This window comes from Microchirus variegatus (genome assembly GCF_963457635.1).
Source record: "Microchirus variegatus genome assembly, chromosome: 12".
Lineage (NCBI taxonomy): Eukaryota > Metazoa > Chordata > Actinopteri > Pleuronectiformes > Soleidae > Microchirus > Microchirus variegatus.
The window spans coordinates 27,578,991-27,598,511 of NC_139813.1; the positions used below are offsets into that span (position 1 = coordinate 27,578,991).

The window sequence follows — 19,521 nt, forward strand, 5'->3', positions numbered from 1 at the left end:
GCACACACACACACATTTAAATCCTTCAAACGTGGTGTTTTAAAGACATAATTTTTCTAATATAATATCATTTAAATAAGAATAGATTTTTTTTAACAATTAAGAGAAACTGGTGATAAAAGAGATAAATTTGTCCTCTCTGGGCTTCCGTACAAATCATCTGGACATCCTACAAACTATATTGCGACTTTTTTGACATGTTTTTACGACATTTTTAAGACAACTACACCACAACGTATTTTTGACACATTATGATGTATTTACAACATTTCAAGACAACTATACTACGATGTATTTACGTCATTTTTTCTGACAAATTACGGCAATAATTTACGACTTTGACACATTACTGCGATGTTTTTTACAACTTTTTTGACACATTACTGCAATGTTTTTACGACATTGCGATATATTTATGACATTTTTGACACATTACTACATTTTACGACTTTGACACATTACTACGATGTTTTTACGACATGTTTTTATGACATTTTTGACACATTATGATGTATTTACGTCATTTCAAGACAACTATACTACGATGTATTTACAGCTTTTTGACACAGTACTACTTTGTTTTTATGACTTTTTGACACATTACGATGTATTTACGACATCTTTGACACTACTATTTTTTTGCAACATTTTTGAAACAACTAAACTACAATGTTTTTACAAACGTTTTTGACATATTACTGCAATGTATTTACGATGTGTTGGTGTTTTGTATATTTTGACACTGACCGAACCCAGCGATGTCCAGGACTCCGATGAAGTTAGCGGACGATTCAAAGGGGAAACACTGGTTAACTCTGGTCACGACGTGATCAAACAGTCGACTGTAAACGGCTTTAGCTAAAGCGTCACGAGCGTTGTTAGCCTGCTCCACTTTGAGCGGCACTCTGAAAAACAAACACACAAACAATTATTAACAATTAACAATTATATACACTACGATACACAATACACATTTTTTTACACATTACGATGTATTTACGACATTTTTGACACATTACTGCAATGTTTTTACACTTTTTTGACACATCACGATGTATTTACGACATTTTTGACACTTTACTACAATGTTTTTACCACATTCTTGTCACTATACTACAATGTTTTTACCACATTCTTGTCACTATACTACAATGTATTTACGACATTTTTGACACATTACTGTTTTTACCACATTTTTGACACATTACTACGATGTTTTTACACCTTTTTTGACACATTACGATGTATTTACGACATTTTTGACACTACTGCAATGTATTTACGACATTTTTGACACATTACTATGATGTTTTTACACCTTTTTAGACACATCATGATGTTTTTACGACATTTTTGACACAATTATACTACGATGTTTTTATGCCTTTTTTGACGCATTACGATGCGTTTACAACATTTTTGACACATTACTGCGATGCTTTTACACCTTTTTGACACATTACGATGTATTTACGACATTTTTGACACATTACTACGATGTTTTTACACATTGCTGCAATTTTTTTACGACATTTTTGACACATTACTGCAATGTTTTTATCACATTCTTGACGCAACTATACTACAATGTTACCATTTTGACACATTACTGCAATCTCTTTTAACAACATTTTTGACAAACAAACAATAATAACCCTTTAATAGTGTTTGAACTGTAGGTTTAAGTTAAGATTAATATAAATGTGAAGGTAAAGGTGAAAGATGAAGGTTAGTCGTTCATGGCCAAGGACAGGAAATGCATCATATCTGTGACCGGTGTCCACGCTAAGGACGTCGAACAAGTGTGTGTGTGTGTGTGTGTGTGTGTGTGTGTGTGTGTGTGTGTGTGCGTGCGCTGCATTAATAAGTGAGTTTGTGTTCAGACGTCATGAGGATTTGACTCCTGTGAGACAGAAGCAGCAGTGAAGGACACACAGGACAATAAGTGAGTGTGATGAGAAACCATCTCTACAACAACAACTCCCACGTCCTCCTCACCCCTCCCTCACTCACTCACTCACTCACTCACCCCCCCCTCCCCCATCGACAAATTATCTCCACAGCAAATACGTTATTTCACACACACACACACACACACACACAACAGAGACACTCGGCATCATGGGTAACGGCGCTGCCTGATCCCTGCAGGTGCGTCTGTAATTTCCTGTTGACTCAGAGCTCAGTGTGTGATCTATGTTTACAAACACGTTTATTTACACATCATTTACATATTTATTCAGGCGTCGGTGGAACGACGACGACGACAAACTACGATGTGTTTACGACATTTCTGACACATTCCTGCAATGTTTTTACAGCATCTGTGACACATTACGAAAATGCTTTTACGACTATTTGACACATTACCATGTATTAAGGACATTTTTGACACATTGCGATGTTTTTACGACATTTATGACAAATTACGAAAATGTATTTACATCATTTTCGTCACATCACAATGTATTTACATCATTTTTGACACATTGCGATGTTTTTACGACATTTCTGACAAATTACGAATATGTTTTTACGACATTTTTGACACATCACGATGTATTTACGTAATTTTTGACACATTGCAATGTTTTTACGACATTTCTGACAAATTACGAAAATGTTTTTACGTCATTTTTGACACATCACGATGTATTTACGTAATTTTTGACACATTGCAATGTTTTTACGACATTTCTGACAAATTACGAAAATGTTTTTACGTCATTTTTGACACATCACGATGTATTTACGTCATTTTAAACACATTGCGATGTTATCACAACATTTCTGACAAATTACGAAAATGTTTTTACGTTATTTTTGACACATCGCGATGCATTTACGTCTTTTTTTGACACATTGCGATGTTTTTACAACATTTCTGACAGATTACGAAAATGTTTTTACGACATTTTTGACACATCACGGTGCATTTACCGCATTTTTGACACATTACAATGTATTTACGTCATTTTAGACACATTACAATGTATTTACGTCATTTTTGACACATTGCGATGTTTTTACAACATTTCTGACTAATTCCGTAAATGCTTTTAAAAAAATTCTTGACACATTACCATGTATTTACGTCATTTTTGACACATTGCGATGTATTTACGTCATTTTTGACACATCGCGATGTTTTTACGTCATTTTTGACACATCGCGATGTTTTTACGTCATTTTTGACACATTGCGATGATTTTACGACATTTCTGACAAATTACGAAAATGTTTTTACAACATTTTTGACACATTACTGCAATGTGTTTACGTCATTTATGACATTACGATGTATTTGTCATTTTTGACACATTGCGATGCATTTACGACATTTCTGACACATTCCTGTAATGTTTTTACAGCATTTATGACAAATTACGAAAATGTTTTTGCGACTTTTTGACACATTACAATGTATTTACGTCATTTTTGACACATTGCGATGTATTTACGTCATTTTTGACACATTGCGATGTATTTACGTCATTTCTGACAAATTGCGTAAAAAACCTTATGACATTTTTGGCACATTACTGCAATGTTTTACGTTGCATTTACAACTTTTTGACACATTGCTATGTTTTTACGACATTTATGACAAATTGCGAAAATGTTTTTATGACATTTTTGACACATTGCGAAGTATTTACGACATTTCTGACACATTACTACGATGTGTGTGTTTTTCATAAATATAAAGACATTGTAAGTTAGTGATGGAGGCAGCAGTGGATCAACAACTCCTGTGAACTCCTGTGATGTTAAAATCACTGGTTTACTCTATGGGCTTTGGTTTGGGAGAGTGAGTGACTTTGGTGTGGGAGAGTGAGTGGTTTACAAACTTACAAAAGTCTGTCTTAACAGTGAGATAAAGACGTGAACACGTTCTCAGTCAAAAAGTAAGCCTGACTCAGGGCTGTACCCAACTCTAACCCTGTTCCAACTCGCGTTTTCGTCCATATCAAAAACACACAGAACAGACGTCAAAGAGACTCGATGCAGCAGCTCGTCACCTTCACCTCTGTCCTCTCTCCTCTCTCCTGTGTCCTCACTCCTCTGTCCTCTCACCTGTGTCCTCTCACCTCGTCATGTTTAATTCATGACGAGCCGAGGACTTCTGAACACAGTGAGAGTGTCCTCGACTTTAAAAGCCCACAGGTCAAAATGCCAGGGCAGCAGAATGTCACGACACTGATCGCACACTAACGCTGCCTCATATGTATTCTCCATGAGTGTGTGTGTGTGAGTGTGTGTCACAGTCATTACTGACGCAGCGGAAAAGAAAGAAAACACAGATTTTAAATTGGATTTTCTGCCGTAACGAAAAGAAAAAACCAGAAGTGTAACTTTAAATGTGGGCGAGACATTTTCACACGGTTCACTGCAGAACATGGTGTTATTGTACTGAAGCAACGAGGCGTCCATTCACCAACACGCAAACACATTTATTTTGCATTAGCATGCTGCTACTACTTTGCGGCTAACTTGGAGAACCCGTTTCCAGAGGTAAGCAAGCGAGGCTACGATTAGCATTAGCGTAGGGCCAACATAATACAAACACTGGGCAAACTCGTTAGGGACAAAGCAAATGTTTTTATTTTGAATTAGCATTAGCGTAGCTCAATGTTGTGACTGTCAGCCACGATGATGGATCATGGAAATTATCCATTAGCTCTGATGCACTTTGACAGTGAGCTGACTCTTCAAAAAAAAAAAAAAAGTATCTCAGAATGACTTGAAATTTACCATCATAATAGTCGGCATCGCCCTGAACAAGGATCTGTTGAAAATATTTGCAAAGCTCTTGCAGAATAATTTTCTTGAATTTTTGAAAATCAGGAAATTATCCATTTGCCCTGATGCACTTTGACAGTGAGCTGACTTTCTTCAAAAAAACAAAAAGTATCTCGGAATGACTTGAAATTTACCATCATAATAGTCGGCATCGCCCTGAACAAGGATCTGTTGAAAATATTTGCATATCTCTTAAGGAATATTTTTTATGAATTTTTTATTCAGGAAAAGATCCATTTGTTCTGATGCACTTTGACAGAAAGCTGACTTTCTTCTCAAAAACAAAAAGTATCTCGGAATGACTTGAAATTTACCATCATAATAGTCGGCATCGCCCTGATCAAGGATCTGTTGAAAATATTTGCAAATCTCTTACGGAATAATTTTCATGAATTTTTGAAATTCAGGAAATTATCCATTTGCTCTGATGCACTTTGACAGAAAGCTGACTTTCTTCTCAAAAACAAAAAGTATCTCGGAATGACTTGAAATTTACCATCATAATAGTCGGCATCGCCCTGATCAAGGATCTGTTGAAAATATTTGCAAATCTCTTACGGAATAATTTTCATGAATTTTGGAAAATCAGGAAATCATCCATTTGCTCTGATGCACTTTGACAGTGAGCTGACTTTCTTCTCAAAAACAAAAAGTATCTCGGAATGACTCGAAATTTACCATCATAATAGTCGGCATCGCCCTGAACAAGGATCTGTTGAAAATATTTGCATATCTCTTAAGGAATATTTTTTATGAATTTTTAATTCAGGAAAAGATCCATTTGTAAGTATCTCGGAATCACTCGAAATTTACCATCATAACAGTCGGCATCGCCCTGATCAAGGATCTGTTGAAAATATTTGCATATCTCTTAAGGAATATTTTTTATGAATTTTTAATTCAGGAAAAGATCCATTGTTCTGATGCACTTTGACTGTGAGCTGACTTTCTTCTCAAAAACAAAAAGTATCTCGGAATGACTTGAAATTTACCATCATAATAGTCAGCATTGCCCTGAACAAGGATCTGTTGAAAATATTTGCAAATCTCTTAAGGAATAATTTTCATGAATTTTTGAAAATCAGGAAATGATCCATTTGATCTGATGCACTTTGACAGAAAGCTGACTTTCTTCAAAAAAACAAAAAGTATCTCGGAATGACTTGAAATTTACCATCATAATAGTCAGCATCGCCCTGAACAAGGATCTGTTGAAAATATTTGCATATCTCTTAAGGAATATTTTTTATGAATTTTTTATTCAGGAAAAGATCCATTTGTTCTGATGCACTTTGACAGAAAGCTGACTTTCTTCTCAAAAACAAAAAGTATCTCTGAATCACTCGAAATTTACCATCATAATAGTCGGCATCGCCCTGATCAAGGATCTGTTGAAAATATTTGCAAATCTCTTAAGGAATATTTTTTTTGAATTTTTGAAATTCAGGAAATTATCCATTTGCTCTGATGCACTTTGACAGAAAGCTGACTTTCTTCAAAAAAACAAAAAGTATCTCGGAATGACTTGAAATTTACCATCATAATAGTCAGCATCGCCCTGAACAAGGATCTGTTGAAAATATTTGCATATCTCTTAAGGAATATTTTTTTTTGAATTTTTTATTCAGGAAAAGATCCATTTGTTCTGATGCACTTTGACAGAAAGCTGACTTTCTTCTCAAAAACAAAAAGTATCTCGGAATGACTCGAAATTTACCATCATAATAGTCGGCATCGCCCTGATCAAGGATCTGTTGGAAATATTTGCAAATCTCTTAAGGAATATTTTTTTTGAATTTTTGAAATTCAGGAAATTATCCATTTGCTCTGATGCACTTTGACAGAAAGCTGACTTTCTTCTCAAAAACAAAAAGTATCTCGGAATCACTCGAAATTTACCATCATAATAGTCGGCATCGCCCTGATCAAGGATCTGTTGAAAATATTTGCAAATCTCTTAAGGAATATTTTTTTTGAATTTTTGAAATTCAGGAAATTATCCATTTGCTCTGATGCACTTTGACAGAGAGCCGACTTTCTTCTCAAAAACAAAAAGTATCTCGGAATGACTTGAAATTTACCATCATAATAGTCGGCATCGCCCTGATCAAGGATCTGTTGAAAATATTTGCAAATCTCTTACGGAATAATTTTCATGAATTTTTGAAAATCAGGAAATCATCCATTTGCTCTGATGCACTTTGACAGAAAGCTGACTTTCTTCAAAAAAACAAAAAGTATCTCGGAATGACTTGAAATTTACCATCATAATAGTCAGCATTGCCCTGAACAAGAATCTGTTGAAAATATTTGCATATCTCTTAAGGAATATTTTTTATGAATTTTTAATTCAGGAAAAGATCCATTGTTCTGATGCACTTTGACAGTGAGCTGACTTTCTTCTCTAAAACAAAAAGTATCTCGGAATGACTTGAAATTTACCATCATAATAGTCGGCATTGCCCTGAACAAGGATCTGTTGAAAATATTTGCAAATCTCTTACGGAATAATTTTCATGAATTTTTGAAAATCAGGAAATCATCCATTTGCTCTGATGCACTTTGACAGAAAGCTGACTTTCTTCAAAAAAACAAAAAGTATCTCGGAATGACTTGAAATTTACCATCATAATAGTCAGCATTGCCCTGAACAAGAATCTGTTGAAAATATTTGCAAATCTCTTAAGGAATATTTTTTATGAATTTTTAATTCAGGAAAAGATCCATTTGTTCTGATGCACTTTGACAGTGAGCTGACTTTCTTCTCAAAAACAAAAAGTATCTCGGAATGACTTGAAATTTACCATCATAATAGTCGGCATCGCCCTGAACAAGGATCTGTTGAAAATATTTGCAAATCTCTTACGGTATAATTTTCATGAATTTTTGAATATCAGGAAATCATCCATTTGCTCTGATGCACTTTGACAGAAAGCTGACTTTCTTCTCAAAAACAAAAAGTATCTCGGAATGACTCGAAATTTACCATCATAATAGTCGGCATAGCCCTTAACAATGATCAGTTGAAAATATTTGCAAAGCTTCTAAGGAATAATTTTTATGAATTTTTGAAAATCAGGAAATTATCCATTTGCTCTGATGCACTTTGACAGTGAGCTGACTTTCTTAACGAAAACAAAAAGTATCTCAGAATGACTCGAAATTTACCATCATTATAGTCGCTGACGCCACGGAAAAATAAACATTTTAAATTGGATTATGTGTAACTTTGAGTTTTGTGTATATTTAATCTAAACGCCACAGGACTTTAAAAAACGCCGCTCGTCTTTATTTACAGCTCGTCCGCGGTCGCCGGCGTCGTCCGTCACCGAGTTTTCGCACAGTAAAAGAAAAAAAAACTCCTCCAATAAAAAGGAAATCAAATATTTTCCTCCATCTCCAAACGACGACGGCACGTTGCAGAGTCTGCTGGTGTTGGACATTATTTCAGAGTAAAAGCCTGATATTCTGTCACTTTATGGTCTGCTGAGCACATTACATTATCAAAGGTGTAATAAGGAGCGTGGAATCAGAGAGTCATAAAAAAAACTCTCATCATCAGACACCAATTCTTTTTTTTTATTTCCTTGCATTTTTATGTTGAATTATTTCACATCAGAGGAAATTCTAGTTGAACATAAAACCACGGCCGCTGCAGTCAAACTCTGTAAATGGTCACGGATTTGTGTGAACGCCACGATTTAAAGTCACAGCTCAGAGTTTCATATATATAACACTTTATCTCCCTGTTTTAGATCAGGAAACTGACGTTTGTTAACCGCTCACTCTCCCTACACCAAAGCCCATAGAGAAAACCAGTGATTTTAGCTCACAGGGGACACAGGAGCTGCTGGTCCTCTGCTGCCTCGTGTGGTCACTTTGTGCCACTGATTTAGATCCAAATGAAGGTTTTTAAAAGCCGAATTGACAAAATCAGTCATAGTAAGTTAGTGATGGAGGCAGCAGTGGATCAACAACTCCTGTGAACTCCTGTGTGCTGTGATGTTAAAATCACTGGTTTACTCTATGGACTTTGGTGTGGGAGAGTGAGTGGTTTACAAACTTCAGTTTACACAAGGAAAAGTCTGTCTAACAGTGAAATAAAGATCTGAACGTGTTCTGTAGACGTGGTAGACTTAAACTGACATTGATTTATTTGATATATTTCCGCTAAGTGGCTAAAAACTGAAGTTTGTAAACCACTCACTCTCTCACACCAAAGTCACTCACTTTCTCACACCAAAGTCACTCACTCTCACACACCAAAGTCACTCACTCTCACACACCTAAGTCACTCACTCTCTCACACCAAAGTCACTCACTTTCTCACACCAAAGTCACTCACTCTCCCGCACCAAAGTCACTCACTCTCCCGCACCAAAGTCACTCACTCTCCCGCACCAAAGTCACTCACTCTCCCGCACCAAAGTCACTCACTCTGCCGCACCAAAGTCACTCACTCTCACACACCAAAGTCACTCACTCTCCCACACAAAAGTCATTCACTCTCCCACACCAAAGTCACTCACTCTCCCACTCCAAAGTCACTCACTCTCTCACACCAAAGTCACTCACTCTCCCACACCAAAGTCACTCACTCTCCCACACCAAAGCCCATAGAGAAAACCAGTGATTTTAACATCAACAACAACACAGGAGTTCACAGGAGTTGTTGATCCACTGCTGCCTCCATCACTAACTTACAATGACTGATTTTAGTGAATTCGGCTTTTGAAAATCTCCATCTAGATTTACTTCAGTGACACAAAGTGACCACACGAGGCAGCAGAGGACCAGCAGCTCCTGTGTCCCTGTGATGCTAAAATCACTGGTTTTCTCTATGGAACATGGTATGGTCGTCGTATGTGGTCATTTTGGGTCACGACACCCGGTTTCCTGCTTTAACCGATCATGACTCGGCAAAAACCAAACCTCACATTCATCATCGACACAACGAGCGTATCGTACGCTCACAGTTTGTCGTCATTAAAGTTTCCAGCGAGCCGAGACCCGACTGTGCGAGAGCTTGAGCCTTTAATGGAAGGCTGAATAACTATGATGCTGTGTGTGTGTGTGTGTGTGTGTGTGTGTGTGTGTGTCGCAGAGGACAATAAATTGCCTTGTTAACAAGAGTAAAGTGTCTTTTGACTTGTTTGCAGCAGAAAATGGCCTGAAAAAGCGTCACAGCTTCCTGACAACAACAGCAGCAGCAGCAGCAGCAGCAGCTTTAGCAGCAGCAGAAACAGCAGCAGTGACTCAACACGCGACTCATAATTAGGACCTTGAGCTCAGAGCGTCCACAGCAGCATGAAAACATCGGCCGATATCTATGATTCATTCGTTACGTTCTCGTGGGTAAACACAGACGTTAGCAGCAGGTGTTCACGCGTTCACGTGTTCACGCATTCATTCTCCGATAAATCGTCGCAGTGCTCGTCACGATCCGACATTTTTAACGCCATCAAGCGTCTGGACGGGAACGACCGAAATATCGTGATTTGACGTGCCGATACAAACTTTTTGTGGGTTAGCATAAAAAAAAAAATCAATTGACGTTTCAGTCCACCAGAGGGAGCCATGAGCTCACTCTCGCCGCAGCTGTTGTGAGAGAATTTCGCAAATACTGCGTTTATCTCAACATCGTGATGATATCATATCGTGACTTAAATATCTGATAACGTCGTATCGAGACTTGGATAACGTGATAATATCGTGACTTAACTATAGCGATAATATTGTGACATAGCTATCGTGACAATAACGTGACATAACTATCGTGACAATATCGTGACTTAACTATCGTGATAATATCGTGACTTAACTATCGCGATAATAGCGTGACTTAACTATCGTGACAATAACGTGACATAACTATCGTGATAATAACGTGACTTAACTATCGTGATAATATCGTGACTTAACTATCGCGATAATAGCGTGACTTAACTATCGCGATAATATCGTGACTTAACTATCGTGACAATATCGTGACTTAACTATCGCGATAATAGCGTGACTTAACTATCGCGACAATATCGTGACTTAACTATCGTGACAATATCGTGACTTAACTATCGTGATAATATCGCGACATAACTATCGTGACAATATCGTGACTTAACTATCGTGATAATATCGTGACTTAACTATCGCGATAATAGCGTGACTTAACTATCGCGATAATATCGTGACTTAACTATCGTGACAATATCGTGACTTAACTATCGTGATAATATCGTGACTTAACTATCGTGTTAATATCGTGACTTAACTATCGCGATAATATCGTGACTTAACCATCGATATATATCGTGACAATATCGTTACTTAACTATCGCAACAGTATCGTGACTTAACTATCGCGATAATATTGTACTGCGAGTTAAATATCGTGATAGCATATCCTGACTTCTATATCGTTATAATATCGTACGGTGGCGTCTCTCTGGCGATTATTCGTACAAATTTAAAAAGAGATCGTATATTGTGTGATAAAACAGTCGCAGTCACTCAGGGATTATTCAATAATCAAAGTCACTATTTCAACTATTTTCGCTCGTTTTTGTCGCACACATCGACACAAACAGCAGGAGTGAAACTCTGGTGAGGATTTGAAGCAGGAGCACGGAGTCGGTTCATCGTTGACGTATGAACTCCAGATTGTAACAACACGAGGTTTTTGTGCTTGGTTTGAAAAGTGTCTCAGAAAGATGAGCTCTTCCAAACACAACCCCCCCCCCCTCAGAAAGATGAGCTCGTCCAAACACACCTCCCCCGCCCCTCAGAAAGATGAGCTCGTCCAAACACCCCCCCCCCCCCCCTCAGAAAGATGAGCTCGTCCAAACACCCCCCCCCCCCATTAATGTACGAGGAGGACGCGTTCCAGAAGAATCTGTGATCCGTCTACAGCTATAACAAGAAAAAAAGTTGCAGGAAGGTCACTTTGAGTAAGAGACGCCGTAAACAAGAGGGAAATAAAAATGATGACGATTCTGTGACGAGATCACGAGAAAACGTGAAGGAGACGGAGGATGTTAGTGATAATCTGAGTTATGGATTAGATTAGTTTATCTGGACGAGTGAAGACGACGATAATCGTTAAAGTTTATAGTCAGAATTTAAGAACACGTTCACGTCTTTATCTTCACTGAGAGACAGACGTCTGTAAACCACTCACTCCAACACCAAAGTCACTCACTCTCACACACCAAAGTCACTCACTCTCACACACCAAAGTCACTCACTCTCACACTCCAAAGTCACTCACTCTCCCACACCAAAGTCACTCACTCTCCCACACCAAAGTCACTCACTCTCCCACACCAAAGTCACTCACTCTCCCACACCAAAGTCACTCACTCTCCCACACCAAAGTCACTCACTCTCACACCAAAGTCACTCACTCTCACACACCAAAGTCACTCACTCTCACACTCCAAAGTCACTCACTCTCCCACACCAAAGTCACTCACTCTCACACACCAAAGTCAATCACTCTCCCACACCAAAGTCACTCACTCTCCCACACCAAAGTCTCTCACTCTCCCACACCAAAGTCACTCACTCTCCCACACCAAAGTCACTCACTCTCCCACACCAAAGTCACTCACTCTCACACCAAAGTCACTCACTCTCACACACCAAAGTCACTCACTCTCACACACAAAGTCACTCACTCACACACCAAAGTCACTCACTCTCCCACACCAAAATCACTCACTCTCCCACACCAAAGCCACTCACTCTCCCACACCAAAGTCTCTCACTCTCCCACACCAAAGTCTCTCACTCTCCCACACCAAAGTCACTCACTCTCCCAGACCAAAGTCACTCACTCTCCCACACCAAAGTCACTCACTCTCCCACACCAAAGTCACTCACTCTCCCACACCAAAGTCACTCACTCTCCCACACCAAAGTCACTCACTCAACCACACAAAGTCACTCACTCTGCCACACCAAAGTCACTCACTCTCCCACACCAAAGTCACTCACTCTCCCACACCAAAGTCACTCACTCTCCCACACCAAAGTCACTCACTCTCCCACACCAAAGTCACTCACTCAACCACACCAAAGTCACTCACTCAACCACACAAAGTCACTCACTCTGCCACACCAAAGTCACTCACTCTCCCACACCAAAGTCACTCACTCTCCCACACCAAAGTCACTCACTCAACCACACCAAAGTCACTCACTCAACCACACAAAGTCACTCACTCTGCCACACCAAAGTCACTCACTCTCCCACACAAAGTCACTCACACAGGAGTTCACAGGAGTTGTTGATCCACTGCTGCCTCCATCACTAACTTACAATGACTGATTTTAGTGAATTCGGCTTTTGAAATATATAATTTATATCTAAATCAGTGACACAAAGTGACCACACGAGGCAGCAGTAGACCAGCAGCTCCTGTGTCCCTGTGATGCTAAAATCACTGATTTTCTCTATGGGCTTTGGTGTGGGAGAGTGAGTGGTTTACACACATGTGACGACGCTACAGAAGCTAAAGCAAAGACACAGTCTGTGGATGTTTAAAATCAGTAAAAACAAACAAACAGCTTTGAGAGTCTCACACATCACAGTGGATGTTGTCCATCTGTTTGTTTAAGTGTGTGTGTGTGCGTGTGTGTGCGTGTGTGTGTGCGTGTGCGTGCAGCTCGCTCTTACTTGATGACCGTTCCTTTGGCGCCCCCTGCTGTCGTCAGCATGACCCTGGACGTGAGGCTGACCCTCAGGTCGTCCTCCTCCAGGCCCAGCAGATCTGCACAGTGCTCCAGGGTTTTACTCGACTGGTTCTTGATGGTGCAGCCGCCTGTGAGAGCAGCACAAGAGGTCAGAGGTCAACACCGATCCTGTCACACACACTATAACTCACTCTGCCACACCAAAGTCCATAGAGAAAACCAGTGATTTTAACATCACAGAAACACAGGAGTTCACAGGAGTTGTTGATCCACTGCTGCCTCCATCACTAACTTACAATGTCTTCATTTATGAGTTCGGCTTTTAAAAACCTTCATTTGGATCTAAATCAGTGACACAAAGTGACCACACGAGGCAGCAGAGGACCAGCAGCTCCTGTGTCCCCGTGAGCTTAAATCACTGGTTTTCTCTATGGGCTTTGGTGTGGGAGAGTGAGTGGTTTACAAACTTCAGTGGAACAGTTTTCCACACAGTTCTGTTATATATGAGGTTTTCAAATGTAATGTTTTTTTAATTCCTATTTTGTTTCCTTTGCTCTTTTATTTTAATTGATCTTTTATTAAGATATGAACACAGTTTCCCTGAGATTCATCTTTGATTCTCTCAACCTTTCTTTGTTGTTGTTTTATTGATCCATATCACATCTAAATGTCACACTCTTTTTACTGTGTGTGTGTGTGTGTGTGTGTGTGTGTGTGTGTGTGTGTGTGTGTGTGTGTGTGTGTGTGGGTGTGTAACACACTGACTGACATTTGTATTCTTTAGAGAAAAGTGTTGCATAAAGAAGCTTTTGACTGATTGTTATTGCTGTTACTATTTTTTATATAAAAGGTCGTCTGGAGGGTAAAATTCCTGCGCTGACTCAGCAGACGAGGTTTTGACGACAAAAACGACAACACATGAGGAATCTTCTCCATCGTCTGTGAGGTAAGTTTCTTCTTCTTCTTCTTCTTCTTGGTCCAGATGGTTTTCCTCACAGAGTTCAGACACTTAAAGAGACTTGAACGTCTGCAGAAACCTGACGTTCATGAATCATCTGCTCTGTCTGTGCAACGTCACAGTGTGGTCAGGTCGTGGTTTGTCGTTGTTTGTCGTTGTTTGTCGTTGTGTACTTTGTCATGTACTCGCGCTTGGCGTGGACTTCATATGTCGTCGCGGACTTCGTTTGTCGATGTTCGACGTCGCAGACTTCGTTTGTCGTCGTTTGTTTGACGTCGCGGACTTCGTTAGGCGTCGTAGACTTCGTTAGGCGTCGAGGACTTCGTTTGGCGTCGCGGACTTCGTTTGCCGTCGCGGACTTCGTTTGCCGTCGCGGACTTCGTTTGCCGTCGCGGACTTCGTTTGCCGTCGCGGACTTCGTTTGCCGTCGCGGACTTCGTTTGCCGTCGCGGACTTCGTTTGCCGTCGCAGACTTCGTTTGGCGTTGTTTGTTGTCGTGGACTTCGTTAGGCGTCGTAGACTTCGTTAGGCGTCGCGGACTTCGTTTGGCGTCGCAGACTTCGTTTGCCGTCGTGGACTTCGTTTGGCGTCGCGGACTTCGTTTGGCGTTGTTTGTTGTCGTGGACTTCGTTAGGCGTCGTAGACTTCGTTAGGCGTCGCGGACTTCGTTTGGCGTCGCGGACTTCGTTTGGCGTCGCAGACTTCGTTTGCCGTCGCGGACTTCGTTTGGTGTCGCGGACTTCGTTTGGCGTTGTTTGTTGTCGTGGACTTCGTTAGGCGTCGTAGACTTCGTTAGGCGTCGCGGACTTCGTTTGGCGTCGCGGACTTCGTTTGGCGTCGCGGACTTCGTTTGGCGTCGCAGACTTCGTTTGCCGTCGTGGACTTCGTTTGGTGTTGTTTGTTGTCGTGGACTTCGTTAGGCGTCGTAGACTTCGTTAGGCGTCGCGGACTTCGTTTGGCGTCGCAGACTTCGTTTGGCGTCGCAGACTTCGTTTGCCGTCGTGGACTTCGTTTGGCGTTGTTTGTTGTCGTGGACTTCGTTAGGCGTCGTAGACTTCGTTAGGCGTCGCGGACTTCGTTTGGCGTCGCGGACTTCGTTTGGCGTCGCAGACTTCGTTTGCCGTCGTGGACTTCGTTTGGTGTTGTTTGTTGTCGTGGACTTCGTTAGGCGTCGTAGACTTCGTTAGGCGTCGCGGACTTCGTTTGGCGTCGCAGACTTCGTTTGGCGTCGCAGACTTCGTTTGGCGTCGCAGACTTCGTTTGCCGTCGTGGACTTCGTTTGGCGTTGTTTGTTGTCATGGACTTCGTTAGGCGTCGTAGACTTCGTTAGGCGTCGCGGACTTCGTTTGGCGTCGCAGACTTCGTTTGCCGTCGTGGACTTCGTTTGGCGTCGCGGACTTCGTTTGGCGTTGTTTGTTGTCGTAGACTTCTTTAGGCGTCGTAGACTTCGTTAGGCGTCGAGGACTTCGTTTGCCGTGGCTTCTCTCGACCCCACAGACTTGCGTTTGAATCTTTTTCAGAATCTGGATTAAATCCTGGATTAAAACTCCTCCCTGGAGAGAGTGGAGCTGCTGAACTGTATGAAAGCTCGCTGCATGACGACCTCCTGCTGAGAAACAGTTCACTTAACAAGCTCCTCCTGCTGCGCCTCCTCCTCCTCCTCCTCCTCTTTATATTTTTATCTTTTTACTTTGTAATCAACACATTTGACTTGAAGAAAAGTCATAATTCAGTCCAGAGTCTGTGATTCTTCAATTAGACAAGAAACAAGAGGAAGAGGAGGAGGAAGAGGAGGTAGAGTTGGGCAGAACCTCGACAACCACACGGAGCCAGATTATCTTCTTCTATCTTTGGTACTTCCTGTGTACATTTATACTGTATATGTATATGTATATGTATATGTATATATATACCTGAGGTACTGCCGGCCTCCTCAAAGTTGATGTTTCCCAGGTGCAGGACTCCGGCCACCACCCTGAACAGATCCAGTTTCTCAGTGTCGTCCAGGCCGATCTTCTTCATGGCCGTGCAGATCCTGCTGAAGTCTCCGTGGTCGTCCAGCAGGGGGTCCTTCAGAGGACCGGCCTTCAGGTGCTGGAGGACCAGGACCAAGACCAGGACCAGGACCAGGACCAGAACCAGGACCAAGACCAGGACCAGGACCAGGACACGGGGACAAAGGGACGACAAAGTCAGAAACACCAATCCAGTAATACGAGTTTATTTTGTTTTTAAACGTAGCTTTCTGGGGATAGAATATTTTTTTTTTTTCTGTTTATAATCTGTTACCAAACACGGCAACATTTTACTTAAACTGACGTAGATTTTATAATCTGAACCTTTCGCTAATTAATTAACCTCCGTTTACGTCAGTATCTCATACGACCACACTTTAAAAACACGCCGTACTGTCCCTTTAAGCTCATAAAGGTCATCACCCACATCACGACAGAAAAGAGTTCAGATCAACAGTGAAACGCTCTACGTCGTCTACACAGAAGAAGAAGAAGAAGAAACCCAGCAAATCACAGCAGAGAGAGACCATCATGCACCTCACTGAGACAAAGACAACGTGAAGAAGAAGAAGAAGAAGAAGAGGAAGAAGAGGAGGAGGAGGAGACGCCACGTCACCTGGTCGTCCTGGGTCATATGAGACGGAGCAGTGAGGAAACATACAGTAAATATATGGTTCATCATCACAGAACAACAACAACAACAACAACAACGCTGTTTTATCGCTCATTTTAGTCAACCTGACGCACCGGGAGGGAGGAGACAGAGAGACTCTGACTTTGATAAGTGATACGAAACATTAGAAACAGCAAGAAAATCACATGTTCACGTCTTTATCTTCACTTTGTTAAACCACTCACTCTCCTCACACCAAAGCCCACAGAGAAAACCAGTGATTTTAGCTCACGGGGACACAGGAGCTGCTGGTCTACTACTGCCTCGTGTGGTCACTTTGTGTCACTGAGGTTAATCTCAGTGAAGGTTTTCAAAAGCCGAATTTGACAAAATTAGACATTTGAACTTGTGGTAGTTAAGTTACTGTTTTTACTGTTATTTAACAGCTCCTGTTGTGCTGTGATGTTAAAATCACTGGTTTTCTCTATGGGCTTTGGTGTGGGAGAGTGAGTGGTTTACAAACTTCAGTTTACACAAGGAAAAGTTTGTCTAACAGTGAAATAAACACGTGAACATGTTCTGTAGATATCGTAGACTTAAACCGACATCGATTTAATTTGATATATTTCCGCTAAGTGGCTAAAAACTGAAGTTTGTAAACCACTCACTCTCTCACACCAAAGTCACTCACTGCCACACCAAAGTCACTCACTCTGCCACACCAAAGTCACTCACTCTCTCTCTCACACCAAAGTCGCTCACTCTCCCACACCAAAGTCGCTCACTCTCCCACACCAAAGTCGCTCACTCTCCCACACCAAAGTCGCTCACTCTCCCACACCAAAGTCACTCACTCTCTCACACCAAACTCACTCACTCTCCCAGACCAAAGTCACTCACTCTCACACCAAAGTCACTCACTCTCTCACACCAAAGTCACTCACTGCCACACCAAAGTCACTCACTCTCTCACACCAAAGTCACTCACTCTCTCTCTCACACCAAAGTCACTCACTCTCCCACACCAAAGTCACTCACTCTCTCACACCAAAGGCACTCACTCTCTCACACCAAAGTCACTCACTCTCCCACACCAAAGTCACTCACTCTCCCACACCAAAGGCACTCACTCTCCCACACCAAAGGCACTCACTCTCTCACACCAAAGTCACTCACTCTCCCACACCAAAGGCACTCACTCTCTCACACCAAAGTCACTCACTCTCCCACACCAAAGTCACTCACTCTCCCACACCAAAGTTGCTCACTCTCCCACACCAAAGTCGCTCACTCTCCCACACCAAAGTCGCTCACTCTCCCACACCAAAGTCTCTCACTCTCTCACACCAAAGTCACTCACTCTCCCAGACCAAAGTCACTCACTCTCACACCAAAGTCACTCACTCGCTCACACCAAAGTCACTCACTCTCTCACACCAAAGTCACTCACTCTCACACCAAAGTCACTCACTCTCTCACACCAAAGTCACTCACTGCCACACCAAAGTCACTCACTCTCTCACACCAAAGTCACTCACTCTCCCACACCAAAGTCACTCACTCTCCCACACCAAAGTCACTCACTCTCCCACACCAAAGTCACTCACTCTGCCACACCAAAGTCACTCACTCTCCCACACCAAAGTCACTCACTCTCTCACACCAAAGTCACTCACTCTCCCACACCAAAGTCACTCACTCTCCCACACCAAAGGCACTCACTCTCCCACACCAAAGGCACTCACTCTCTCACACCAAAGTCACTCACTCCCCCACACCAAAGTCCATAAAGTCTCTGCAGACTCTTTTCTGTTCTTTAGTTTCAGGAGGACAGAGCGTGGTCGTGTGTTCTTACTCAGCACAGAGAACAAAACAAGCCTGAAGTCACGACAACAACAACTCGCTTAAAAAAGAAGGATAATCTGTGTCTGTGGAGACACCACTGCACTCATCTCACTCCCACTAATCTGGAATCTTACAAACTCAGTTAAAAATCACAGCTGGACGTTAGCGCCGTCACACACACACAGAGAGAGAGACGCTAACGCTAACGCTCGGTCACCGATCACCAGGAAAAAAAGACAACGTCAGCATTTAATCTGAGATTAAAAGAACAGGCAAAACTCTACAACTGTGAAATATAAAGTGAATTTGTTTTTGTGAGGTCACAGAGATTATGACCTTCATAATCTCATCAATTAATCCTCTAATCCAAGTGAACGTTTCTACCAATCTAGTTCTCTCATGAGTTTTTTATTACAAGCAAGATCTTTTTCTCAAGATATAATCTATAATCTAAATGAAACGAGATTGTTTTCTAGAGATATAATCTATAATATCATTAAAAACAAAATAGATTTCTGGAGACATAATCTATAATCTCATTAAAACAACAGCATTTTCTAAAGATATAATCTATACTCTGATTTAATCGAGAT

The 19,521-nt window shown here is 41.2% G+C and overlaps 1 protein-coding gene across 1 annotated transcript in view; it reads right to left on the minus strand.

Annotated features, from left to right (window-relative positions):
• myo6a (myosin VIa) overlaps nucleotides 1–19,521 on the minus strand; it is an 82,785-nt gene that overhangs the window by 37,561 nt on the left and 25,703 nt on the right. The window contains exons 11-13 of the mRNA XM_083898930.1: nucleotides 16,369–16,549; nucleotides 13,481–13,625; nucleotides 748–905 (exon numbers count right to left, since the gene is read on the minus strand). Of these exons, the coding sequence (XP_083755056.1) occupies nucleotides 748–905; nucleotides 13,481–13,625; nucleotides 16,369–16,549 (484 nt within the window). The remainder of the gene's footprint in view (nucleotides 1–747; nucleotides 906–13,480; nucleotides 13,626–16,368; nucleotides 16,550–19,521) is intronic.